Source organism: Ixodes scapularis, unplaced genomic scaffold (assembly GCF_016920785.2).
Source record: "Ixodes scapularis isolate PalLabHiFi unplaced genomic scaffold, ASM1692078v2 PGA_scaffold0__279_contigs__length_252992795, whole genome shotgun sequence".
NCBI classification, from domain to species: Eukaryota; Metazoa; Arthropoda; class Arachnida; order Ixodida; family Ixodidae; genus Ixodes; species Ixodes scapularis.
The window spans coordinates 39,178,787-39,205,297 of NW_024609835.1; the positions used below are offsets into that span (position 1 = coordinate 39,178,787).

At 47.4% G+C, this 26,511-nt stretch overlaps 1 protein-coding gene across 3 annotated transcripts in view; it reads left to right on the forward strand.

Moving 5' to 3' along the window:
* The first annotated feature begins 1,836 nt into the window (after positions 1 to 1,836).
* Positions 1,837 to 26,511, forward strand: part of LOC8042160 (protein Aster-B) — a 121,786-nt gene continuing 97,111 nt past the window's right edge. For all 3 annotated transcript variants that reach the window (XM_040502836.2, XM_040502837.1, XM_040502838.2), the window contains exon 1: positions 1,837 to 2,106. In XM_040502836.2, coding sequence (XP_040358770.1) covers positions 2,060 to 2,106 — 47 coding nt within the window. In that variant the 5' untranslated portion in view covers positions 1,837 to 2,059. The remainder of the gene's footprint in view (positions 2,107 to 26,511) is intronic.

Genomic DNA, 26,511 nt, shown 5'->3' on the forward strand with positions numbered 1-26,511 from the left:
GAGCGCTAAAATGCATTCCAAACTAACATTTTCGTTACGCTAAACATGCTAAATTTTTCGAAACTTTTTTAATATTGGCTCGAATAGCGTGGTATTCGATTTGATATTCTTATCCGCAACCGGCGGTATACTCGAGCTTTTGCAATATCCCTCGTTGTTTGTGATCTGCTCGCACGGGATAGTTAGCTCCGTTGAGTGCGCTTCTCACTGTTCATTGGCACAGTGCGGAGAAGCGATAACCGCGGCGTTGACATCACGATTTTGTGTGCCTTACGTCCCTGCAGCGCAGCGTCGTGCTAAGAGGGGAAGCGAGTCTCATGACCGGGATGGTGCACGCGCACGCGTTAAGTACTAAAACAAACAAACAAATTAGTGTTTGTTGATGCAAATTTTTCAGCCGCGATATTCGAATGAGTTGCGTGCATAATGTTTTGTTATCTCTTTTCAAATCTGAGATCTAAGGAAGTAAATTGGGTATAGCAAGCATATTCATGCATAACCTCCATTAGGTGTGGCAGGGCTGCACTGTAGTATCGGCTTTTATATCTATCCGAAATTGGTCGTTCAGTTATCGCCGGCCGCTGTACAAACCTCTGTCTGTTCGAGGGCACAGACGATAACTAAATTAACTTTAGTAAAACAGAATCTTTGGCGTTAACGCGCGTTGAGCTGAACTTTCTTTTTCATAATCGCAAAACGGTAGATTTAAGATGTCATTGGTTTGCATATTTGAATAAAAAATATTGCCTTTTTTTATCTGAATCAAGAATTTCAATTTTATTGCAACTTTAAGAACCTGAACAGGACATTAAATTTGCTACTCAATCTTATTCTCAACATTATTTCCGTGGATCGGTTTGGCTGTGATTACATACCTAAAATAGCTATTGACAGATGTTCATCCTACGTTGTTCCTTAATCATGTGCTTGAAAAGCGGCTGTTACAGTGATCTTTTTTACACGAAAGTAATAGACTTAATTGGTCACTTGTCTCGCTGCATGCTCTTTAGTTGTGCTTTTAAGCACATCTAAACGGCTAGTCCAGTGTTTGAAGGTATGGAACTTGCTGTGCAGTGGAGCAAGTTAGTACTAGCATCGATGGGGCAAGGCAAAGAAGGTATTGCAATTTAGTTGGACAGGCCAGCACACGTATGTTAACATATTATTCGAAGTGTGTAATCAATTAGAATGAAGTGAACACTTCTGCTTCCAAAATGCGTTTTTGCTGCTCCAATTGAAATTTTGGCTGCTGTAAGAGGTGCTCTAAAATAAGAACTCACACCACTGAAAATGTCATTAGTGCACCGTTTACGGAGTTCGCAACGACGCGACAAAAAATAAGCAAAGTTCAAAAAAAAAAAAAAAAAAAAAAAAACCGCTATCAGACAACATCATTGAAGTCTGGTGGCTCTCAGCGGAAAGTATTTGCTTGCATTATCTTCTAAAGTAACGCTCGATTGTTGCTCTTCGTCCACTAGTATACTACGAATTGTTACCAACTGCTTTTGGAGCAAGGTAGTTGTAACCGTAACTAAGCGAAATATCCGACGAAATTTGCTCTAGTATGCAGCAATCATTCCTGGCCTCGCACTGCAGCCCCATTCAAGCAGCAGCTTTTGCTTAGATTTCTTTAGCGTTAAATCACGATTCGACCGTGGAATATCATGGTGACCCGCAGTTCCAGTAAACATAACGCACCGTAAGCATGCGCCGTTGGCCCGCTTTTCGAAGAACAGCTTTCTGCGCATGCACAGCCACATCTCCCGAGCGCTGGTTGTTTTTCGCGGACCTCCGCCGTGCCTGACGTCCCCCCGTCTCTTCCCCTCGCAGTAGCTGCGGCAGCGTCCCCCAGGCCCCGGCGTCGTCCTCCCGGCGGCCGTCGCCCCCGTCCTGCGCGGCCGAGGACCCCGGGCGCGAGCCCCGAGCGCAGCGCCACAGCTCGGATGCCGGCTCGGCGGCGGCAGCGGCGGCGGCTGACTGCGCCAACGGCGCCCAGGCCCCAGGCTCGGCGGCCGCCCCTGCGCCCGGCTGCGCCCCGAGCCGCTCGAGCCCGGAGCCCATGACGGCGGCCCGCAGGACGCCCGAGCTCGGGCCCGACACTGCCAGGTGAGCCACCAGTCGGCTTTCCGCGTCCTCGGCACCCCCGCGGCAGACATGGCGTTCGGCGACGAGGTCCGCGCAGGATGCGGCCCGCATGGCATGGCGTCGCGCGGTGCATCTTCGTCGTCGTCGTCGTCGGCGGCGGCGGCGCGCTGCCACCGCGATCGACCCCGGCGTTCGCGCGGAACAGTTTCGCGCTGCAACGACTTTTTTTTTTTTTTTTTCCTTTTTTTAATTGGGGACGTTACGGCTGCGGCGACCTAGTAATTCGGCTCGAAATGAGCGTTTTGAGAAGGGATGCGTAATGAGCGTCCCCCTCCGCGTGACGGATTCTCTCCTCCCGTCCCCCTTTCCCCCTTGGGGACTTTTATTTATTTATTTATTTGTTTATTTATTTATTAATGGGAGCCCGATCGAAAAGCGTTATTTGGTGCGCATTACGATGACCGGAAAACGTTTGTGCTTGCAGCATCGACTAGCACGGCCGTCGAGATATATGTGTGTGTCTGGTCCGAGTCGAACAACGTGGTGCTCTTGGCGCCTATACGGGGTCTCGCCTGTTTATCGCCGCTCGCTAGAAATTTCTGCATCTTAATTGGACCATTGTGCGCGAGGCTATTGCGACTCGGTTGGTTTAAGTTGGTTCGAGGCTATTGTGCCTTTATGCTTTTTTTTTTTTTTTTATTTCTTTCTTTCGGAGGAGAGCCTTTCGGTTGACTGGTGCTGCTTGCCGCTGACCCAGATCTGCCAAGCGTTTCGATGAGGGGGACCTTTGACTTTTTCGGAGGCAGCGCGGGATCTGCTTCCTATACCCTGTTCTCAAGGTTACCTCGCTTTTCTTTTTTTTTTGTTGCTTTGTTTGTTGCGTTTTCGAGGCATGTGCCTTTGCGAAAAAGATGCGGCATTTTTTTTTCTTCTCTTGATGCTTTATCTTTTTCTTTGACGCAAGTGCGTTGGTTGTCTATCTTAATGGAGAATTGTACTTTTAATCAGGAATTAGCTGATCTAGCTTTACATCTAAAGGTATCGAGTTTGATGTGGAATGAACGAGGCAGCGAGACATCCAAGAGGAAACTGCACGTTTAATACGCAAAAGGAAAAAAATACCAACAAAAAAAACCTGTGTTTTGCAACTATCCGGTCATGTTTTTTTTTCTTTTTGTTTTGTTTCGCAATACAGTATTTATTTATTTATTTATTAATACCGAAAGGCACTAGAACAAGGCATTAGAAGGAAACATTTGTTGGTGCAAATTATAATAGGTAAACAGAATAAAACATACCCCAAAACAACGAAACACACGCACTATATAAAAAACGAAAAAAAAAAAGAGACACAGTATTAACTGGGTAATAGGGAGTATTCACTGGACGCCATATTTGTGGGTGCTGTTTAGAGCGCATGCTCAGAACGAACTCACATCAATAGGCTGCTAAGACCGGCACCCTTGGTGGAGCGGAATACACGTTTTAAAAGAACTGTGGAAGCTCGTCATGAGCACGCGCTCAGCATTCGCGCACACAGCTATGGCCGCCAGTGAATACTCCCTATACTAGTGCGCAGGTTCCGAATATTCGTTTAGTATAGTTCTTAAAATATATCTATATTATATGGTGTCGTGCAAATCGTTCCAGTTATTTTCAGTACCCAGCTTTTACAGTGTTTAATCTCCAGCGTAGGTTTATCGGCGTCGTGCGTGTCCAAATTCTAATAACTGTGCACTATCCTATTTGCTTTGTTTGCATTCCTTTTTATGCACGTTGCGATTAATTTGACACCCCCGTGTTCGCATCCGCTTCCAAACTTCCCTTGGCAGAGGTTAGCGTCGACCCGACTGCTTTACAGTTGTCGGGTGCAATTTGTTTCTCAGAATTGTTAATGTCCTGTCAAAATTCAATCGACGGGGCTAGAATTGTTTCAACGTTTAACACATTATTTTTTTATTATTATTTTTCGATGGACAGAATAAGAGAATTAATGTGCATGTACACGACACTGGTTTTAAGTTTAGTTATTTCAAAATACTTAATTTCGCATTGGCCAAGCTAGTCTTGACGATTGCTTGTTACCGGTGTGAGCCGTATATTGTCTGTCGATCAAAAACATACAGATGCACTCAATTCTAACTTAGGTTTCGTTTTATATATATATATATATATATATATATATATATATATATACTCTTTGATGAGTTGAGTCAAGAAAGAAAAAAAGGACGACGAAAAATCAGTTAATGTACACAAAATTCATGTACGCACTAGCTTCATCTCCACGTAATAGACCGATCTCGCCAAGCCTTTGGCGCATGCGTGAAGCCGCCATAACTTTAGTTCACAGGATGCAGGCCGCAGTGTCCCAGACGGCTCGTGCCGTCTCGTGTTCTGCACGAGCAGGGCTCCAGCGAGGTTGTCGCACGTGCAGAAAGACTCAAATACCCTCGGTGCATTGCGGCAGCGGAGGCCAAACTGGCTGGTGAGATCAAAGAGTTATTATAATGTACGCTAGAGGTTCAACTGTCGTTACTGTCTATGCGACTTCCTGGAGGCAGATTGAGGCAAACAGCAACCAGTCTACTTTTGCAGTGCTCCGCTCTGCATTTCTATGAGAAAACGAGTATGCATTTTTTCTCTTCGCCGAAAAAAAAAGGAACGTTTTTGTTCTTTGGATTGTACTGAAGAGTATGTACCTTTATAACAATTGTAAAGGTGTAATTGCTTTGGTTTGCGCCTTTTTATTCGTCAGTGAACGATATTTAACTTCGCAATATTTCAGGCCCAAACCTCTGTTCCATAGCAGGTATGTAAAGACGAGTGACGATTCTGAGCAAAATAATAATTGAAAGGAATGTAGAGTGTTTTCAAGGGTCGCCAGCATTCCGGTGGTGCTTATATATTGCTAATGTGCCAGTCTTGTCACTATAGAAAAATGACCCCTTTTGCATCTTTACGAGCGGTTAAAAACATTCAAAACGTAAAGAATAAAGTATGTGGACTATGAAAGGTGTCTCTTTTAAGTATTTTCTGTGCCGGGCAGCTTTTATCAGGCACTTGTTTTTAAAGATTTCGAGCGTGCGGGCGATGTTTTGAACGTAGAACAAAGGTTTTCGCACAGAGCAGAAAGAATAAAGCATCTCTTATTGAAAATCGGACTATATTACTTGGCCTTCAATTTATGCTGATCTTACATGCACGGGCAGTTACTGATCCAGTGTCACTGCGTAGTTATTGCCGTCTCTCTTAGTTTTCCAGACGTCCTTTGTTCGTTTGGCGCGTGTATCCCCCATGCTGAAAAGCGCCGACGTCGCGTTCGCGCTAACAGTGTCCGACGGTGCACATAAATACACGTACGAAGCCGTTTTAGTACAGTTTTTAATGCGATGAGTTTGAAAGAAAAACGCCGTAACTCTCCGATTATTTCGTCCGCCTGACTGAAAAATGTTCCCACCTACCTAGTACGTACAATTAATCGGGGTAAATGCTCTTATAATCGAGCGCAGGGAGAGAATGCACCGCCTTTTTCTTATGGAAATGCATTACCGGAAGTAAATTTTCGACTGGTTGCTGTCTGCTTCAGTTTGCCACAGCACACTAGCGCTATTTGAACCTCTAGCGTACATTATAACAACTCTACGGGTGAGATCATGACCTGAGATTTTCGTCGCGTAAAAGTCGTCTCGGGCCCTTCCGAACGCTCGGCCGCCCAGCAAAAGCAGCGTATGGCACTGCTTCCCCAGAGCTCCGCAAGGCGGGGGCGAGTTCGCGGCCACGCCATCATCACAAAGGTAAAATTTGTGCACGCTGCAAAAAGCGAAATAAAAATAATAATAATGATAAAAAAAAATCTTAAATTTAGGACACGAGCGGTGTTTCGTCTGAACTTGAGTCTAAAGCGCTGGTATGAACCGGAGTATTCTTTTCTACGTCTTTCCCGGTTTTAAGAAAGAACCCGAGGATTTCAAATTACCGCTTTCTCGGAAAAGCAATGTGTTGTGATGAGAAGCGACGAGTACAATTTCCGCAAATGATCGCATTTTCACTGTCCACCCAGCAAACATACTACTCCCTGCGTGCCAGCAGGCCCAAACAAGTGAGCAGACACGACGAAGAAAACAAAAAAGCGGCTGTTTCCGCCGCACGACGGCGCAACGCTCAGGGCCGCCGTTTAAGCCACCGTGTGCTACCTTTTATTTATTATTATTTTTTTTTCCAGTCTTTCCCGAAGAATAGGGAGTTTTCGTAGACCGCATTTCCCCCTCCGCTAAGCCCTCCGCAACGCCCTCCGCAACGAAGAAGCCACTACTGCGCATGCGCGCCGATAGCGTTGACCGTAGAGTTCCGGGTATCGTAGCGGGTTTCGGAGAGCGTTGCGGGACGCCGGAAACGATCTTTGAGAACTCCCTAAGGAAACTTCCCGAATCCCTGCGCGCCGAAAATCTCGGGGCCATGATGAGATCGGCCTATTCACGCGCAGATTTAGACGCTTATCATTACGTGGCTCGAACTTGTGGATGCTTTCCTAAAAAAATAAAGGTTACTGCATGGATTCTCAACCTCGTTATCGCGTATTCAACGAGACAGTCATTCGACTTCGACCCTTTCCTGACTCAATTCATCACGGACCTCTGTTCGTCCTGCTCGAAACTTCAGACACCTTCGCCACATGGAACTGGGACTCGTCGTGCAGTTTGCTCCCTTCCGCCTGAAGAAACTGCGCGAACCTCGCACTTGACTGTAACGTCGATCGTATGCGCCATGTTTGCTCACACGTTAGACAGGGATCGATGGATGAAACGGCCAACTCTGGGGTTTACGTGTGGAGACACTACTGAACTATGCTGGATGGGCTCTTGCGGTTCTCCGTTTACGGCTCTCCTCCCTCTTACAAATCATCAAAAGCTGGCGGAAAAAAAAACAAAAAAACAAGCAAAAAAGGTTTTTGCAAATTTTTTACGCTCACCCCGAAGCTCATAACAAAGGGAAAACTATATTTTATAGACTCGGATATGACGCCATTCCGTGCTGCTGGTGATCATTACTACCCTACAAATCACTGATTCAAATAAAAACTCGATTGCTGAGAGAGAGAAACACAAAGCAATTGCCATGTCGGTAGCCTACTTCCGTGTGGCAGGTATACATGACGTGGCAGACGAAATTACGTCAATGCAACCTATCATTATGAGTGCCTGTTTGAATCACGGGACCATCCCCGGCGCGTGCTTGCTCACAAACAGCAAGTGCCGTGATACGACGCGTGACAAGTTGCTGATTGGTCTGCAGCTGGCACGTAGCTATTAAATGTAAAAAAAAAAAAAAAAAAAAAAAAAAACGCGTTTTTTGTCGGGGGGTTGGCGCGATGCCCACGACGAAACCGTAGGAAATGCTGGAACAGGTCGTATACCCCACGCGTCATCGCGACTAAAAGATCTCTGCGTAAGAAAAATTTCACGTTCTCAGCTTCGCGATGTTAAAAATAAGGGCACGTATTGTCGTGGCGGTGTTGACAGCCGTTGGGCGCTGACTATATATTGCCACGCGCGTCGCCGAGCGATCGCGTGCGTGGCTGAATGGTTACCGCGCTTGACTGTCGCGCGGAAGGTTTGGGTTCGATTCCAGCGAGCGGAATGCTCTTTTATTTATTCTTTCAACTTGATGTTCTCGTGAGTTCGAGAACATTCTCGTCTGATCGAGTTCCGAATGTTCTGCTCGTCGAACGTTCTAGGCCGAAATGTTCCAGAAACCCACGCGGCTACAAAAGGTGCTCCGGGAGGCGGGCCGGGGTCAGTTTTCGCCCCAGCGCTCGATCCTGCTGTTTCGCCGACATCGACGCTTGCGACGCTAACCCACTTCTCTTTTGTTTTGGGCACAAGTTCGCCCCATTAAAGGGGCCCTGCAAGGACTTTTTTACTGGTTTTTAATTTGCACCGATCCTGAGCGCACTGAACAGTTAGTGAAACTTCATTTCTCGAAATTCGCTTTATTTTAAAAGTTATAGGCAAATTAAAATTACAAAAACAAGCGAAAAAAAAAATCTCCCTCTTGTCGTCCTTGGTTGCTTGAATGGCCGTGAACTAAAGGAGGGTTGGTGACCTCATCGAGCGGTCACGGCTGCCGCACTCCGTGTCGACGGCGCGAGAGGGCGCCACTAAAGCATGCTCTGGCTAGGCTGTACGCAGCGGGCAGCCAGAGCGGCTCTCATTGCATTTGCTGCGCGATTAAACATTAACTCGGCATGACACTTCGTTGGCCACAAACGACAGCAAACACGGGGTAAATATCAGTTCAGAACGGAGCTCTTCGCGCTGCCATACCGCGAAACGGCCAAACCGCAAGACAAAGCTTCTCGCCGAAGGCCTTCGGAACGCTTGGAGCCGGTCGGATCCTCCTGTCCACACGACCGCAGCGCCGCCGCGTACATCCGGGACCTTTCCGTGTCGGCGCCTGATCCCACTACTCCTTTTTAGTATCCACCGCCTCTTCCACCGCTTGGTGTCGGGTATGTCGACGAGTCATTTCTTGTTTTCGTACTTTATAAACTGCATTTATTTCTTTTCTGGTTTAAAGTACTGAACAAAAACTACTTTTATAAAGAAATTAAAAGGCTCGCGCCACTTATATTTTGTATTTCAACTAAAAAGAAGCTTTTAGGGGCTCTGACCAGTAGTAAGCCCAGGACCAAAGACGTCACATTTTGCGCGCTTTCGGTACCGCGGGTCGCCCTTGTCGGTGGAGGAGGTTTCCGCGTCGTCCGGTTAAAATATGATGCACTGATATTTAGTTACTCTCTCCGTGCCGGCTGGCTTGCCCGAACCCCAAGAGGGGTGGAAACCGCAAAAAAGGTAGACGCTTAAATATGATTGCAGGGCCCCATTAAACGTCCAGTTTATTCAGTTATTCGCCGCCTCATCACTTGTCATTGGGGACAATACTGGTCGTCTGCGCGGCCCGACTGAATCGAGCGGTCGCTTGTCACGCGCAATTTCCTGTATCGTCCGTGGGCCCCCGAAAAGATCGAAAAATGGCGCTGTAAGCTACTTGCATATGACCAACAAACTGTGTAGACGGTGTCCCGTCCGATAAGTCACCTTAAAGGGATACTGAAGCGAAACTTGAAATACACCTATTATGGTCAGAAATAGGTTCACTATGATCAATGATATTCATAAATCATAATCGCGCGTTTGTATTTTGAACGGATGTCTATATTTTTCACCCTGATGGGCCCGATTGGGCGCGCGCTCAAAAATCGGCCATCGGAGAGCGCGATGCGTCTTGGGATATTGGGCGCATTCGTGACGTCACTTGTGCCGGTCGGGAAAGGCTACGGCGTGAATGTTGTGGTTACGAGCGTTGCCACTTGGTGGCGCGTCGACGATTTACGACCTGTGACAACGTGGCCGTTTGAGATGTGCAAGGGCTGCACGCACGCTGCACCACGGGACCACGGCAAGTCGGCAACCACGGCAGCACTGACAAAACCAGCTCTGAGGCCGGATTCTCAAAGCGAATTCACGACGAAAAAAGTGCGTTGCGTACGACAAATTTGAGAGAAAACCCGTGCTCTCGAAACGAAATTGTCGTAACCGTTGCGCAGGTTACGACAGAATCCTACGACAGCTCCGAAGCTGTCTTACGCACTTTTTACGATCAAATCAACAAGGCCGACAGCGTCGCTCAGTTACTTGGTATCGGCCACCAACGGACATTTATTTTTCTTCGTGCTCTTCTCGTGCGTCCCGACTTCAACCAGCAAGAAAAAAGGAAGGAGTACTTAAAACAGACCACGACGATCAAGAACGCAGGATCCACAAACACACGAGAAGAGCTACAACAGCCACGATTCTGCCGACCGAGCGAGCTCGGCAGAATATAGTAGGCCTAGGAGCAACATCGACTCGGCGCACCGTTGCTCCGGCGGTCCTTGGCCAAGACCGTCTGTCCATGACCGGCTGGCCTGCTGAATGGAATATGCCCGCGCGACCCTTGTGGACCCTTACCGGATGAGTAGTTTGATCCCTGAACTAAATTTCAGAGGTCAATATTTTCCCCTTGTCATCTCGATCTCCTTGCTTTCCGAGACAGCGGTGACGAACGCTGTCGTCGAAAAGGGACTCTCATTGATTCTATCTCCTTGTTTTGTGTGATATAGAGTTTAAATAAACGCCATACGGATTACCTTGGCAACTCGGTATGTACACTCTGTTATTAGTATGCCATTTTTATTCTGACTCGACGCTACGTCAGTGTCGAGCTATAGCAGTTCGTGGGAGCTACGCGATGTCGGTCTAACCTTTCTTTGCCGAGTGTCATGTCAGTATCGAGTTGCAATCTTAAAAGATCGGTCCAGAAGCGCTTACCGAACGCGGTCTAACAGAGCGAATCCAGCACTTCGATCAAACGCGCGTGTCCGCTCCGAGTGTGGACAGGTATTTGGCATTTGCGTGGCTCTTGCTGACACCCTCGTAGTTCAAACATATCCTTTTTAACGTCGACTTGCAGCTCGCGACTCGCAGCAACTAATACCGGCCGTGCCAGAAGCATGCTCGGGCCGTGTCGTGCAAAGAGCCGCAACGAGAACGAGCTCACTGTGGCCAACTACGCTTTGGCTTTCTCCGCCAAGGCTTTGCAAACGCGTTCAGGCCTAGGCGAATTCTGCCGGCACGCCGTATTGCCACAGAACGGCGCTGCTATTTTGGCACAAGTGATGTCACGAGAACTTCCCCCCATCCACCAGATGAAAATTTGAAATCGTTTAATTATGTTTAAAATTAGTTCTCCTGTGTTTTACAGCGCAATATTTATATTTCCGAGGTGGTGCCTGTCCCTAGCCCATATTTATGCAACAAGATCGGCGCTAAAATTTCGTTTCACTACCCCTTTAAAAGCTCGGGAGTGGCGTGAGTACGTTGGGCGGGGCTCAAACCCCAGATCCCGTTTTGACTTGCTTGCGAGTCGGACATGGAGGTGGGAAATGTCGCGTGACGCCCTGCGCACCAAGCGGCGAAGATGGCGTGACCCCCGCGGCTTCGAAGTAACGGCGCTTTCTGCCGCAGTGTGCTCTCTGCGCTCGATCATGCCGGCTGCGGAGATCATTCAGTAGGTCATTCGAACTTTGCGAGCACGATTTGGCACTTTTTAGTCTCACTGAGACGGATTATTGTCGAGCACATACTTTTAACACTTAAGTTGTTTCGGACCAGGGGATTTTAGTAGATCGTCCCGATAACGATACGATGCATGCACTAAGGCGGCGGCGGGGTATCGGATATCCGGTATCATCAAAACGATCTACTAAAACTCTTTGTTGTCGGTGTTATCAGAACGATCTCCTCAAACTTCCGACTGACCGGACACGTAGCGCAGGACGTCTCCTTCAGATGCCTCCATCACGCATTGGTTGCCTTCCGTTGCACTTTCACTGCGCGTGCACGCTCTCACGAAGCTGTGGAAGCTCGCTCTGGACGTTTCTTCCAGGAACTAATTATTATAATACATTTGGGAGATCCTGCACGCGTTTCGGGCAAAACCTATCAAAGTTGACTCAAAATAAAAAGAAAGGTAGGAAAACAAAAACGGAAATGCGCAGGGGTCCGCTGATATAAGTGTAGCAAGCTTCACACGCCAACGAAAAAAAAAAAAAAAAAGTTCATTGTTTATACATCGGGAGTTTTAGTCTGGATGGATGTTAATGGCTATACCATTCGGAACGGGCGGCAGCTTGCGCCACCTAACCTAAGTCTAAAAAGACAAGCATGATTCCTCCCGCCCTCCTAAGCATATTTTCTCCCCTAACTATCATCTGCCAGAACCTGGCGACATTGTTACCCACTGCAGATTAACAATTTAGCCGGTGCAGTACGACTGCTAGCCTGGGTTCTTTACACGACCGCACGCCGGTATGACCCTCATCCACATCTAAATGGGCAAGGGTTGGGATAGAGCCCAGGATTTTTGGGTTCCACGCCAGTGAATTCGCCGTGTCGTCGTGCCGATTCCGCATTCAAGTAAAAAAAAAAAAAAAAAAAAGGAGAAAGCGACGGAATATTGAGAACCTTCAGGTGGTGTTTTGTGGCCCTGTTGTATGCACCAACTGATGTGTCTGACATCACGTCTAGGCGCGCAGACAGCGAGCATGCGCAGATGCTTCCCTCTTTCAAAAATAAACGGGTTTCCGCGCATGCGCATTGCGAAGACTTTCCGCAGGAAAACGCGCTTTTATTTCAACGAGTTGCTTTATGCACCAACACACTTACAAACAAGCGCACGTTCAGACGTCTGCGCTGGGCCGACAGCAGCGCCACCATAGTGGTGTGACGTCAGGGAGTAGAGTTGGTGCAAACCAGGGTTGGGCAGAAATACTCAGAAATGTATTTGGAAATACAAATACTGGGATACGTTAAAATAGTAGCTAAAATACTGATACTGAAATATATCTGTAAAAGTGTATCGCGATACGTATCGGAAATACATTTTAAATAGAGGCAAAAAGTATTTGGGAATACAAATACAGAAATACATTTTAGGGAGGGCAGAAATACAAATATAGAAATACTGATACTGAAATACATTTTTCAAATTTGTTTGCGACGCCAAATGAGATGAAGCTCGAAGTTGGAAGTGGAAGTGGAAGTTTTGGATCTCGAAATTACTTTCCCGTAGGTTTGGAACTTTGCCTTGAAGGTAGTGGTTTCGGACGACGAGAAGTCTTCAATGGGCTAAAAAAAAACAAAAAAAATTCCATCAGGACTGAACGCGGTCCCTTCCCTGACATCCTGTCTGTCTGACGAGGGATGCGAAAAGACTTCGACCTCTAAATAAATTCTATGTCATCCTAAATCCAATCAAAACATCACCACGCCCCTGTCCAACAAGGACGCCCCTGTCAACATTAATCACATGAAGTAACGGTGGAATGAACTGGTATTTTTGGTAACCGGACAAAAGCTCACCGGACAAAGGTTCACCGGACACAAGCTCACCCGTTTTTTCACAGACCCGGACAAAAGCTCACATCATTTTTTTTTTTCGCCACCCGGGCGAAACAGGGGCTGAAATAAAATGCGGACGCGATGGACATTGCACCACTTGAACCCAACCCACGCAAGGATCTGCTATGGTAGATCGAATGCCATTCCGTCGAAACATGTTTTAGAGAACGGACACATTTTATTGCAGCACGGTTTAGAGAAGGCAGAGCCTCAGTTTAGAGATATGCCGTTTATCGAAAAGGGGACGCTATTTAAAAAAGGCCTTTCTACTTCGCCCGTGTATCACTGGTGCGGGTGTTAACCCAAGCCCCCTGCTGCGCTCCCGCCGCTTCGCGGAGGCAGTCTGCGGCGGCTCATTACAAAAATATTAACTCACCTGACTTATCCGTACACGCCGCTTCGCGGTGGCCGAATGCGCTAAACGGAGGCTTATCGCCTTTTTCTCTAAACTTGGTTTCTCTATAAGACCAACATGAAATTTTCTCCTGGTGAGCTTTTGTCCGGGTCTGTTAAAAAATGGATGAGCTTTCGTCCAGTGAGCTTTTGTCCGGTGAGCTTCTGTCCGGTGAGCATTAGTCCGGTGAGCTTTTCTCCGGGATTCGGTATTTTTGGTCTGTGGCTGTGGCCTTGAACATGAAACTTTACCACGCTGCTGTATGAAAGGACAATACGTACTTTCGTTGTAGCTTACCTCGTTGAAGATAGTGCTAGCAGTGTCTATTCGAATTTTCGAGAATAGTAAACCACCTGGAGCATCCTGGAAAAAAATGTCTTATCTTCTGTTACGGTTGAAAAAACGATACGGTGGCATCCTCGTTGTGAAGGTCCTTCCTGCCGACCCTTTGCCACCGGCGTGTAAATTGCAGTCCTTAAGTTTCGCCTAGCATCATCTAAACAGAGACTTCGGGGATTGCGACTTGATATTGCCGGTACAGGTGCGAGCTCTCCGAGGAACAGCATGCTCGAGACGAGTCGCAGGTGTACGAAGTCTGGGTCGGCGCAGCGAGGCCACATCTGGTCTCCTTCCTGGGTTTCGGATCACTAGAGCAGCGGGTCACGTTCACGTCGGCTGATGACATATCCTCGAGCCGTGCAATATTACGGGCGCAGCCGCAGACGCGTTTGATTATGTGTTGAACTTCACTGCGTGAGTCATCCTGCTATTTCTAGTCAACCACTGCCAAGCTCGTGCTGCAACGGACTTTGACTCAGCTCTGTCGACTGCGAGTACTGTGTACGCTAAGGCAAGAGAGATGGTTAGCTGCGGGCATTGGATGTCAGCAAGCAATGATTTAAAAAAATCCCTATCTAAGGACCTGCGGCAGAAGATGCTCTGACTCCACTCCTGGCACGCCACCTGGTTCGAGTCCCCAACTACGCAACACTTCTCAGAAGAGAGAAGAGGACGCATAGAAAAATAGTTTGGAGAATCGGAAGAAACCCTGGTCAGCATGGTAACAACGCCCCACCATCTCCTTGATTATAATGCCCTCAGAAGTAAAAAAAAAAAAAAAAAATTGCGCTTGGATTGTGTTTTTTTTTTTTTTTGGGGGGGGGGGGGGAGGGGGGGGGGGGCAAGTATTTCTCGAGTAATGTAACGAAATACATTTCAACCTGATTGTATCGCGATACAAAGAACCGTCCAAAATGTATTTCGATACAGGAATACAGATACTGGTGAAAAAAATGTATCGCGATACAGGAATACAGATACCAAATGTATTTCTGAAATACTATCGCGATACATTTATATCGCGATACTGCCCAACCCTGGTGCAAACAACGCGATCGTAAACGTACACGGATGTCCCTACGATGGACTACGGCCCGAAGACTGGCGGGCGGGGGAGCACTGCCTCAGAAAAACTTGCCTCCAGAGAAATTTGGATATGCAGAGTATACGAAGAGCACTAATCTAACACATATGGTTCTTTGTTATGCGCTATTTTATATTGGTGAAGTAAAGTACATGATATTTAGCTTCATAAACATTCTCGCCATATTTCGTAAACATGTCATCATGTAAACTGTTCGGAGAAGTCGCACTGCGCGCAGGCAACACTAGCATAAAGTCGTTTCGCTTTAGCCGTAACAATGTCATCCAACTTTTGTGTACGTAAAACGTACCCGGACCCGCGTCTCCCTTCCGCACCCGGTCCGTATATACACTCCGTGCGGGAACTATAGGGGGCGCTTTGAAAAACGCGCGCAGCGCCGCTAGCGGAGGAGCTGGCGTTCGACTGTGAGGCGCGTTCAGCAGCCTGCGGCGCCTTTTCGCGTGCCAAGCTGTGGCGGCGAAAGCGCGCACGGACGAAACTTTTGCTTTGTGAGCCGATAAGTTGAGGGTGACGGTTGCATGAGTGCTGGGGCAGAAGGGCATTTAGCTGTTCTCCACTTCTTATATATTGAGTTCGAGTCGTAATTAGGGGCAATTTCTCTAGTTGCGGCCGAAAAAGGAGTTGGAGTAATTTTCCGAAAAACAAAGACGGCCGCCACCTTAATTGCTCTGAGTGGGAAATTTATTTCGCTCGTCGCTGTAAACCTAGGACTGCTGCAAAGATGATATTTGGAGGCGAGTGAGATGTTCACTAAGTTTGTGCACGAAGAGTGCCAAGTTTCTTTAAGACAGCAGTTGTGAAAGTTATGTTTCTAACGAATAAAGAAATAAAGCTGTACGGGATATCCAATATTGGACCCAAAATGTTGTGTTATAGCGGGCTGTGCAAAGTGCAGATTTGGGCACACAGGTGCTGGGACTTGACAGTAACATGACACAGCACTTATTATACAAAAAAAAAAAAAGGTGGCATAGGGAAACCAGGTGAAAATTTGGTTTGAGCGGCGTAGCTCAAAGGGAACCGGTTTTGATCATGAAAAGGCTGTCAAGAGAATACCACTGGTCGGGGGAGGTGGAGACGTTAGAGGTAGGAAGGGACTAGTGGGCTGTACTTCCAATTGAAACAACTTTACGAAAGGTGATTCCAAAGCCGAGAAAACAAAGTTGTCGGCCAACACACGGTTTGGCCGCCAAGGGCTTTTGCGGTCAGATGTTGTGTAATAACCTCTTGTGCGAGGTGCTGATTTTCGGCGCACAGGTACTTTGACATGACCGTCACTTGGCACAACACTTATTATAACAAAAAGAGTTTTCATAGCGAAACCAGGTGGAAATTTAATTTCGGCGGCGTAACTAAATGGGAACTGGCTTTGACCGTCAAAGGCTGTCAGATAATACCACTCATCGTGGGAGGTGCACACTTTACAGGGAAGGGACCAGTGGACGGTACTTCCAGTTCGAACCACTTTGCGGTAGGTGGCTCTAAAGCTGAGAAAAAAAATGTTGTCTACAGAACTCGGGGTATCAGCGTTTCCACATCCAAAAGGAGGCTGTGTCGAACACTCTATCCGACTCGTCTTCATTTCTTAATGGCAACTGCTTCTGATCCCGGGTTTTCTTCGCCCCATCGCTCCCAGACGGTATATAATCCACTTAGTAGTCTTCAGTAGTAGCAAACTAACGGAGCCGCCGCGAGTTCTCGATAAGCAAACGAAAAACTCGCCTCCGCATGACGCGTCTTGGCGCACTGATACGTACGACGGAGCAAATATACCACGTGGCTTCTAACAGGCTCGTGATTGGAGCCGGCGGCTTGTAGCATTTGGCCGTAGTTCATCGTAGGATGAGACGGAGTATAAGTGGGCTAGTTAGTACATCTTTACGTGAAAAAGCGCCTCAAAAACAGGGCAGGAGGAACAGGACAGCGCTTGATCCTGTTCCTTCTTTCTCGTGTCCACGTATTCTTTTAGGCGCTTTGTCACGTGTACAAAGAAGCTCGGGTTTGCGCCGCAAGCGCCCTACATCGAACTTTGATTGCTGTCGCCAATCGAGAGAGCTTCTGGGCATCGCATACGGCGTGGCTTGAACCCGAATAAAGTTTTCACTTTCATGTCGTTCAATCGGAAACCTGCTTTTCTTGTTGTTGTTGTTTTTTTTTTTGGCCGGGTGAGATTTGCTGGGTTTTTATGGTGCACGGCAGTTGTCGGTATTTATTTCTTTAGCTTGGCGCTACAAACTGACATGTGTACTCCACAGACAGAATCGGTATCATTATCAGCAGTAAAAAACGCGCTCTGTCGAGCGCTTCTTTAATTGCAGTTTTGCTTTTTTTGCTAAGTGAGTTGTTTTAGACCGACGATAGCGCGGTGGTCTGCGACCGTGTAACATGGCCCACTTCATTCGAGAGCGCCCCCTTAAAGGGGCCCTGCAATCATATTTAAGCGTCTACCTTTTTTGCGGTTTCCACGTCTCTTGGGGTTGGGGCAAGCCAGCGGGCACGGAGAGAGTAACTAAATATCAGTGCGTCATATTTTAACCGGATGACGCGGAAACCTCCTCCACCGACGAGGGCGACCCGCGGTACCGAAAGCGCGCAAAATGTGACGTCTTTGGTCCTGGGCTTGCCACTGGTCAAAGCCGCTAAGAGCTTTTTTTTTAGTCGAGATACAAAATATAAGTGTCGCGAAACGTTTCAATTATGTATGAAAGTAGTTTTTGTTCACTATTTTAGATCAGAAAAGAAACAAATGCAGTTTAGAAAGTACGGAAACGAGAAATGACCCGTCGACATACCCGCCACCAAGCAGCGGAAAAAAACGGCGCATACTAGAAAAGGCTAGTGGGATGAGGCTACGACAAACGAGGAGCGTAGAAGGTCCCGGATGTACGTGGCGGCGCTGTGGTCGTATACCGGCTCAAGAATCCGACCGGTTCCGACCGTTCCGAAAGCCTTCGGCGCGGGCCCTGCTGGCGATTTGGCCATTTGGCGGTGCGTCAGCGCGAAGTGGCTCCCGTTCTGAACTGATCTTTACCCTGTGTTTGCTGTCGTTTGTGGCCAATGAAATGTTATGCCGAATTAGTGTTTAGTCGCGCTGCAAATGCAATGCGAGCTGCCCTGGCAGCCCGCTTCATACAGCCTATCCAACACGTGCTTTAGTGGCGCCCTCTCGAGCCGTCGACACGGAGTGCGGCAGCCGTGTGCGCTCGATGAGCACTACTCCTCCTCTAGTTCAAGGCCACTCAAGCCAGGACCTACGACGTCATGAAGGAGGTTATTTTTTGCTTGTTTTTGTAATTCTAATTTGCCTATAACTTTTAAAATAAAGCGAAATTTGAGAAAAAGTTTCTTTAAGTTACTTCGTTCAGTGCGCTCAGGTTCAGTGCAAATTAAAGACCAGTCAAAAAGTCATTGCAGGGCCCCTTTAAGTATGGCCTACCATATCTCTAGCAGCTGACTTGTTGCGACCGCATCTTTGGTTGTTTTCTTCCCCGCCGACTCGGAAGCGGTGGCCGTCACGAATACAGCAGGGGCATGCCGAAGGCCGCTCTATCGACGGCCGCGATTATACAAATCGAAGCGAGAGAGCCGCGCTGCAATCAATAGAACATTAGGTGAACGCGCTGATGCGAATTTATTATGCATTCGCGCGCGACGTCCGACGTACGAGCGTCCGCGCACGTGGGCGACGCCGTTCCCGCCGTCGGTGTGTGCGTGCACGAACAACAAGTCGGAATGCGGGGGAGACTGATGTGGCTCTATTGTTGTCGGAGGGCTTCCGAATGGCGCTATCTCAGTCGATGCGAATGAACCGCATTGTCCTTCGAATCGAAAAGGAGCTAGCGTCGTCTGACCGTTGTTGTGCGGAGTGCCAGCGCTGTTCACATCTCGGAGATCTGCGCGGTCGGATGTGTAACAATTTATACCAAAGCCCCTCGAGATTGTTTCCTTTCTTGATTTGCTTTTTTTTTTTTGTTTCCGCCCTATCGTAAATTACGAGCTGCCGCACGTCCGTGACGGCGAATGGTTTGAAAGTGTTTCACCGGAACAGCACTAGTAAGCGGCGTTAAGAATATAAACGAAAAGAAAGTTATCTGGGCGACGGATTGACTGCATTAGGCTTCCTGGCCTCTTGTGCGTGTGTCACCGTCTCACGCCGCACGCAAACGTCAGCACAACGGACCTAGCAGATACCAGGTTGAAGTGTCGCTGTACGTTGAGATGCACGGATTGTGTTGCATTTGTTTATAGACAATTTATAGACATTGACAGCGTCTGCTCAATGGTATATATGAAGCTCTGTCTGCTTCCTACTTGGATGAAACAGCGCGGATATACAGTCACACTCACAGGCACACAAGAAGGAAACAGACTCGCAGCGCTTGTGTGCCTGTGAATGGGACTATATCCGCGATGTTTCATCCAAGCATGAAGTACCAACTAGCCCAAGCATCCACATTATCTGCTTCTTAAGACACAAATTAAAGCACGCAACCAAAGAAGTTAAATCTTTCCCATATAAAACATACATAAAACTCATATTAAAAAAAAAAAAAAAAAAACACTTCATAAAAAAAAGATCCGAGACAGAGGTGAATTTGGACGCATTTTTATCCCGTGAATCTGAATATCAGTCCTGACGCTTTGCTCTCATCCCCCTATAGAATATCATCCCGCCTGAATAACTCTTGCGCAATTAAACGAATTTCAGGCAAAACTAACGCGTTCCACGAATAACTCTTCGCATATGCCATCACAGAATGGAAACAGTTGCCATGTTCCATCGATAGCACCACTGATGCAACAGTGTTTTACGATCTCTTACTAGCCCATTATGTATAATTTCTCCTGTTCTTATTTTTTGTGTTCTATTATTGTTCTACTATTGCGTCTGCTATTGTATTCGTCATTATACTGCCCCCCCCCCCCTCCCTCTTTTATGTAATGCCCTAACCGGGCCTTTAACGTGAAAATAAATGAAATGAAATCACGTTCACTTTCCCCGAAGATGTAACGCGAGAAAACACGAAAACCCTTCTACCAGTCGTGACGTCTTATTAAGATCTTTTTCGCGTGCATAGCTTTGATACGTGTTGAAGATTCGCGAGAGTGGAAATTCCGAAAATTCCTAATATGACCGTGACGTCACGCCCCGGGAAGGAGGGGCTTCAGCGATACTTTTGAAAGTTATTTCTACGGCCTCCGTGCACCAAATTGAAAAATTATCTCGACATTCGTGATCCTGGAGATCAAATGAAGTCTATGCGTTTTTCCTAAAATACAGACCCGCATCAGTTTCTTTTTTTAAGGCTGGATTCCATGAAGCGAATATGCTGCGAAAAATCGACAGATTTTCCCCGGCGGCTTTTGCTATGCGCGTGGCATCAGCACAGCGGCTGCTACGTCGCGCGCAAAGCGAGCGCGCTGTCGGGCGTAGTTGTCAGTTATTGGTTGCATAAGTCGCTCCATGGAGTTCAGCCTTTAGAATATAGTAGTGTTATGTAAAACACTTATACTAAAGAAAAAAAAAAGTGGACATTGATAAATTAATAATAAGTGCAAAGACAAGCTGCTCGCTTTATTCACTCCAGCTACAGGTGGATAACATCTCAAACAGAAATGCTCCGTACAACTATCGCAGAAAAGGCAAATAATTGCGCAATTAATTTGTTTTCTTCCAATTATTAACGGCAACCTTAACTTGAACACAAATACATACATTCGATCAGCAGGTACATAAATGCCAGGCGGACTAAACCATTCCAAAACAGTCCAAACATTCGCTAGCCGAATAGACACCTTCGAGCAATCTTATTTTGTAAGAACGATTGATGCTTGGAACCTGCTACCAAACGAAATTGTGAACGTAGAGGCTGTATCATCCTTTGAACATTCCGTCACCCAGCTGTTAACCTAATGGGTTCACAAACTTGTGATACTCGTTAATGTATGCTCCTTGTTTACTGTTCCCGGCATTTTGTTGCGTACCTGTACCGAGCTCCTTGAGATGTCCCTCAAAATAAGGCTGACATTATTCTCAAAAAAAAAAAAAAAAATCAATTTTTTTACGAGACTTGTTTTTGGTGGGTCGCGGGGTGGCAGACTTTGGGAAGCACTAGCCTAAGCCCTGCTTTTTGTGGCGCCATGGACTTGTATATTAAAAGTTCGTCAACGTCGTGATTTATACTCCATCATATACGCGACTGTATGGCTTGCCCGAGCGATAAAACCGTGTAGCGAATTGCTGGGCGATTGTTACAGGAGAAACATAACCCATATCCCTCCGGAACGTTACCGAGCCCGGCGCCTATGCTCACGGCGCTCTTCGTCAGTGGCCTATAAACTTGATAGCATTTCCTAGAACGAAGATATTGGCGCCAGCCGGGTTTTTAAAGCCCTTGCGGGTTTCCAAAACATCCAATACTCACCGGAATCGGCCAGTCAGCGTTGATCACGTGACCTTTCCAACAGCCAATCAGCGTCGAGCTTTGCGATCAACTTTTTGGGCTTCTGACGACCCCCTTCCCCCCTAATACAAACAAAAAACGTTTCACGTTAAAAAAAAACAAAAAACAAAAAAAAAAAAACGGCATAACGTTATTACTACTAATACCTGTTAGCGGAGAGGAAGTTAATTGGAATCGAATTTGTTCCGCTTCGATATGTTCGTCTGTACCTCGGCGTTTCCCAGTGCGGACAAAAGGACTCTAGAAAAAGCTTCGCCCTCGCAAGACAAAAAGAAAAAAGAAAAAAAAAACACGTTTAAAAAGACACTTTCTATGATGCACTGAATCGCATTGGGCCTCAGACATTAGGCGCAACTTTACTCTTATGGGCTCCAATGCTTTTTTCTTTCCCCAACGTCAGTAAAATACAAAACAGTATAATGGCGTTTTTTTCTTTTTTTCTAGGGATCCGGGTTGGATTTTTTGTAGTTGTTAAAGGGAAACCGGAGAGGTTTATAAATTCGGGACAAACTGCGAAAGTTTGAACGTATATCCCCGTATAAGTGAACGCCTTAAAAATGATGCGTCTAAAATTTCAATTTTATTTGTAGGAGTAACGTGATCGCCAATTACACTTTGACCGCAGCCCCGCCTGCTACTGCTCGCCGGGCGCAGGAGTGCAAGGGAGAAGCGGGTAAAATCAGATAAAGTTACGTCATCGGGGAGGTCAGATATGATCTCTCGCTCGCCAATAAAAGCTGGCTCGGAGGTGCCCGTGGTGACGTCGCGACGCCTTGAACAAATAACAGGCGACAGAGAGGCTCGACGCATGTCCTGCAGCAATCCAAGCCCGTTTCTTTCTTTTATTTTTCTTTTTCTTTTTTTCATTATTAAATGGAGCTTACGTTTTCTTTAGCCCAATTCAAACGCGACAATCGAATTCACGGGACATAGAAACTACAGAAGCCTCACACTGGCACACGGCTCCACCTATTAGGTATCCCTAGAACGCTTCGTTCTGCGTCGGGAGCGTGCGCAAAAGGGTTCGGGGCCGTGTGCAAAAAGGTTTGGGGCGTGTGGAAAAAGGTACACCCTGTTTCGTCCTCTTGTGTGTTTCTTTCGTTTTAAGTCAATCGAGACAAACGGTTTTGCAGTGTTTGCGAGATCACATCTACGAACCAGCAATGATAAGAGTCGCTTATGACGTTCACATTATGATTTCAAGCCCCCAGGCAAAGAACGATGCGTGAGAAATGAGGAAAAATTCACCGATCGGAAACTTTCCAGGGCTACTGGATAGATGGCGCCAGTGTCTCATCGTAAAGGGTCGCAAGCCGTTGCGACGCACGCGGTCATACTCAGACGCAAATGTGTGAAACCAGCCTTTACGTTGCGAAGGAATTAGGGACGAGTTATCCCCGTCTCATGACTGGAAGAGTGAACGACGAAGAGCATCGAACGGCCGGTTGTACGAGGAACAAAGCCGTCCCGGGGACCGCGTCACGTGTCGCTCAACCAAACGGTTACAAGCCGTGCTGTCCTGCAGCGCCGCGGTGAAGCCGACCGCTCTAGGTACGGCTGACGTTCATTTGGCACACTGCGGCGAAGCCCAACTCTGCGGGCCCCATTGGCAGACTTGCACATAGCACGTTACAGGGAACGTGTTGCCTCTGTCTGGTGAATTTTCGGTGACAAAGTAACGACTTGGTTACTTTTGGAGGAAAGGAACGAGTAACGTATTTTCGATACTTTTGCGATGGACTAGCGAGTAACTGTATTTAGTAACTTCCGGAGAGAAACGTCCTCAACTCAAGCTACCCTATTTGGTTTTCACCCCAGCTCCCGCCTGTGACTTTCGCGGCGGCAAAAACACGCCAACGAGAAGATAAAGAGGTCCAGGAATGCGTTAGAAGGATAGGCATTATTACCGACACAAAATATTCCTGCAAAAAACAAACAAAAAACGACACATTTGAAGTAACGACAAAGTAGTTCGTTACTTTTGAATCTCAGTATGGAGTAACGTATTCAGTTGCTTTAGCGTGTACATGGCTGCCCATTGGTGTGTGGGTGTGCTGCGCGGCCTTCACGGCCTCCTGCTCGGCGGTAGAGCCGAACGCTCTATGGGACTTCCGTGCACTGGCGATGGCGTGACTAGGGGATCTCCTGCGCGCCGATGCGCGTTCGCGCTTGCCGATGGTGGCACGAAAACGGACCAAGAAAGGGGTGTACGGTTCTTCTCGCTAAGTGCTTTGGCCGTTATTTGCCGTGCGTGTGGTCAGCGTAGCTTCGCTCCCCTTTTAACATGTTCGAAGCCGCGGGAGACCAGAATAGCTTTCTCTTAAAGACTGACCGGAAACTCGACGGTTATTCTCTTGTCGTATATTTTTCCGTTTTTTTTTTTTTTTTTTTTTTTAATTGATTGTTTGCAGTGCCTTACCAAAATAAGTCAATCTTCGATAAAAAAAAAAAAAAAAAAAGTGAAAATACTGCTTTGAGCGTTGTTCCCGTTCCTCTTCCTTGCTGCACTTTGGGGTCTGGTTTCTCTCTTGTTTGTAATCCTTCTCGAACGAGCCATTCCTTAGTCGGCTTTGTCTCTCTGTGGAATCGCACAACGAACATAATTTGTCGGTAACTAGATGCTGTCGAAAACGATGGAACGATGGGTTTATGAATTCACGTAGATCTCTCCGCGTCGTTTCCTCATCTCATCGAGCAAGCGTTCACGGACTTGCGTTCGGCAGCCTTCTGTGCTTGGGGGCAAGTGGAACCGTGTCGTCTGTATAAGTCCTTTCGCAAGCAGCCACTGTAATCGAGGTTGAAGTATGCGCGCTCGTTTTGAGTGGTCGTCGAGGGGCAAATATTTGGGTCCCTCCTCGAGTGCGCAGACTCTATATTCGAGTGCTGCAGGCCGCCCGAGAACTCGGCAAACATTGTTCGGCCGCATGATGCCGTGCTGTGCAGTGCCGGACTCCGGGAGACAACCCAGTAGCCAGAAGATAGGCGGTGCCGTCTGTTCCAGCGGCCTTTGCTCGATAAGTTTCCCATGCGGCCCAGACACGCGCTATATGTATACGGATGTCTCGCGTTCTGCGCTCATGGGCCTGCATGATAATCGGACAGGAGCGGCTAGTCGGGCTCGCCGGACCGGATGCGGGGCGTCGCGTTGCCTCCGTTTTCTGCACTGATCCCTGTTTGTGCCGGGCGCTTTAAGGCCGGTTCACACATGCAGCGAAGCGCTAATGTAGCGCTTCTCACGTGTCGTCTGCTACTTATTGTCTGTCATGAACAACAGTATTGACGGTGCGACACAAAGCTGGTGAACGCTCCCGTCAGCACGCGCTTAGCGCGAGGTCAGCGCTACGCTTGTAGCGCTCCGCTACATGTGTGAACAGGCCTTTAGGGGTGCGGGGTACCGTTTTACCCACGCGTCAACTGAGCCCCTTCTATTCGAGGGAGTTGTAGTAGACTGTTTCCGCAAAATACAAGGAGCATAAATCGGGTAGCGTCCGCTTTCCGAGGTGCTCGTAAATGTTCTGCCGGAGTCGCAGCCAGTCATTGGTCTCGATCCCGTCGATCTTTCGGAAACTTGTGCAGACTCTTCCGCACAATGCCACCTTTGGATGCATGACATGTGAGACTGAGATGTGAGGCAGCTCTTCACGCAACATCTTGGGGTTATTCTTTTCGGATCCGATCACGGGAATTCACCACTGGCACTCACTACCTATTGCCAACTCTTCAATGCACAAAACAACTCATCTTGAAATTAAGAACAACGAGTGGAACAAACATAACTGCTAAGGAATCGCACGGCAAACCGTTCCCGCAACACAACCGTCTGCTGCACGCAAAAAAAAAAAAAAGAGAGAAAAAAAAAAAAAAGCGCAGTTGGGTGTAGTTACGTGACTTCCCGCACACTCTTTCCTCTATACTTCCCCGACCTTCGTGCGCAGGTTTCGGTTTCGAGCAGTTGCGTTTTTTTTGCTTTATTAAAAATATGCGTGGCTCTGTAGCAAAATATTAATTGGGTAGTCTTCCAACAACCATTTCAAATCTCGTAACAAAAACAAAAAAAAAACAAAAATCGGGGGGAGGGGCGGTGGGGGGGTGTTAGTGTCCCTTTAACTTTTAGCTGCGTAACGCGTTAGGTCAGATGATACGTAAAGTGTTACTTTATCGTAACGTGGTGTATTTTATTTTTTGCTTTTTCAGGAACGAGTTTTGCATTTTATAGGGTTTGGGAGAAGATTGAACGTGATATTTTCGTTCTATTTCCAGTTTATGAGCGATTGGCGATTATGTAATTGACACAGCAACTAGTGAAATGTTTGGGATGTTCGTGCGCTCAAATCGTGTGGCTTGGCATGGCCTCGCGCGAGCGTCTACGTTGAGTTGCAGCAACATGGCGTGGTCCGGACCGATGTTGCCGCCTTATATGTTCCAGTAAATCTTGAGAAACTCCTGCTAAAATTGGTTAGTTATTGCCCGTTCTGAGCGTATATATCTTGGAGGGGGGGGGGGGGGGACGGGACGGGACGGGGGGGGGGGGGGGGGGGGGGGGGGACGCTGTCCAGGGACCAAGCCGCTTTCAGTACCACTTGCTGTGCAACTGTGACCTGTTTTAAAAAGTAAATTTGTTTTAACGTTTTTCTTTTTTGCATGGTTGGGGGAGCGGCTGGAAAGTGAGATCCAGCCGAACGAGAAACACGAGGAAAATCACTTGGTATACATTTAAACTTTCGTGATTTGTCTAATTTCGTATGCGATCTGGAGGAGGGAGCTGTAGAAAAACTAAACGTGGTGAGAAAATATAAATGCAACGCACGATGCATCCGATCGAACGAAGGTTTATTGCGTATGTAGTCGGTCTTACTGCCGAGAAAGCGGCGGGGCGTTAAGTATTCGCGAGGCGATATTCGAGATTAATGTTCCTCGCCGTTGCGTAATGGCGCCTTTCGCTAGTTCGAGTTGAAGGAACTACAATTCAAAACATACGCGCCTGACCCCGCGTGTTCCGAGGCAGGGCTGACCGAAACCGCGATTCGAATAACATAGATACAAAGTTCGACACCGTTATCACGAACAGCGATCGTCGATTTTTTCCCGTTCTTAACATCAATAAGCTTCCATACTACTACT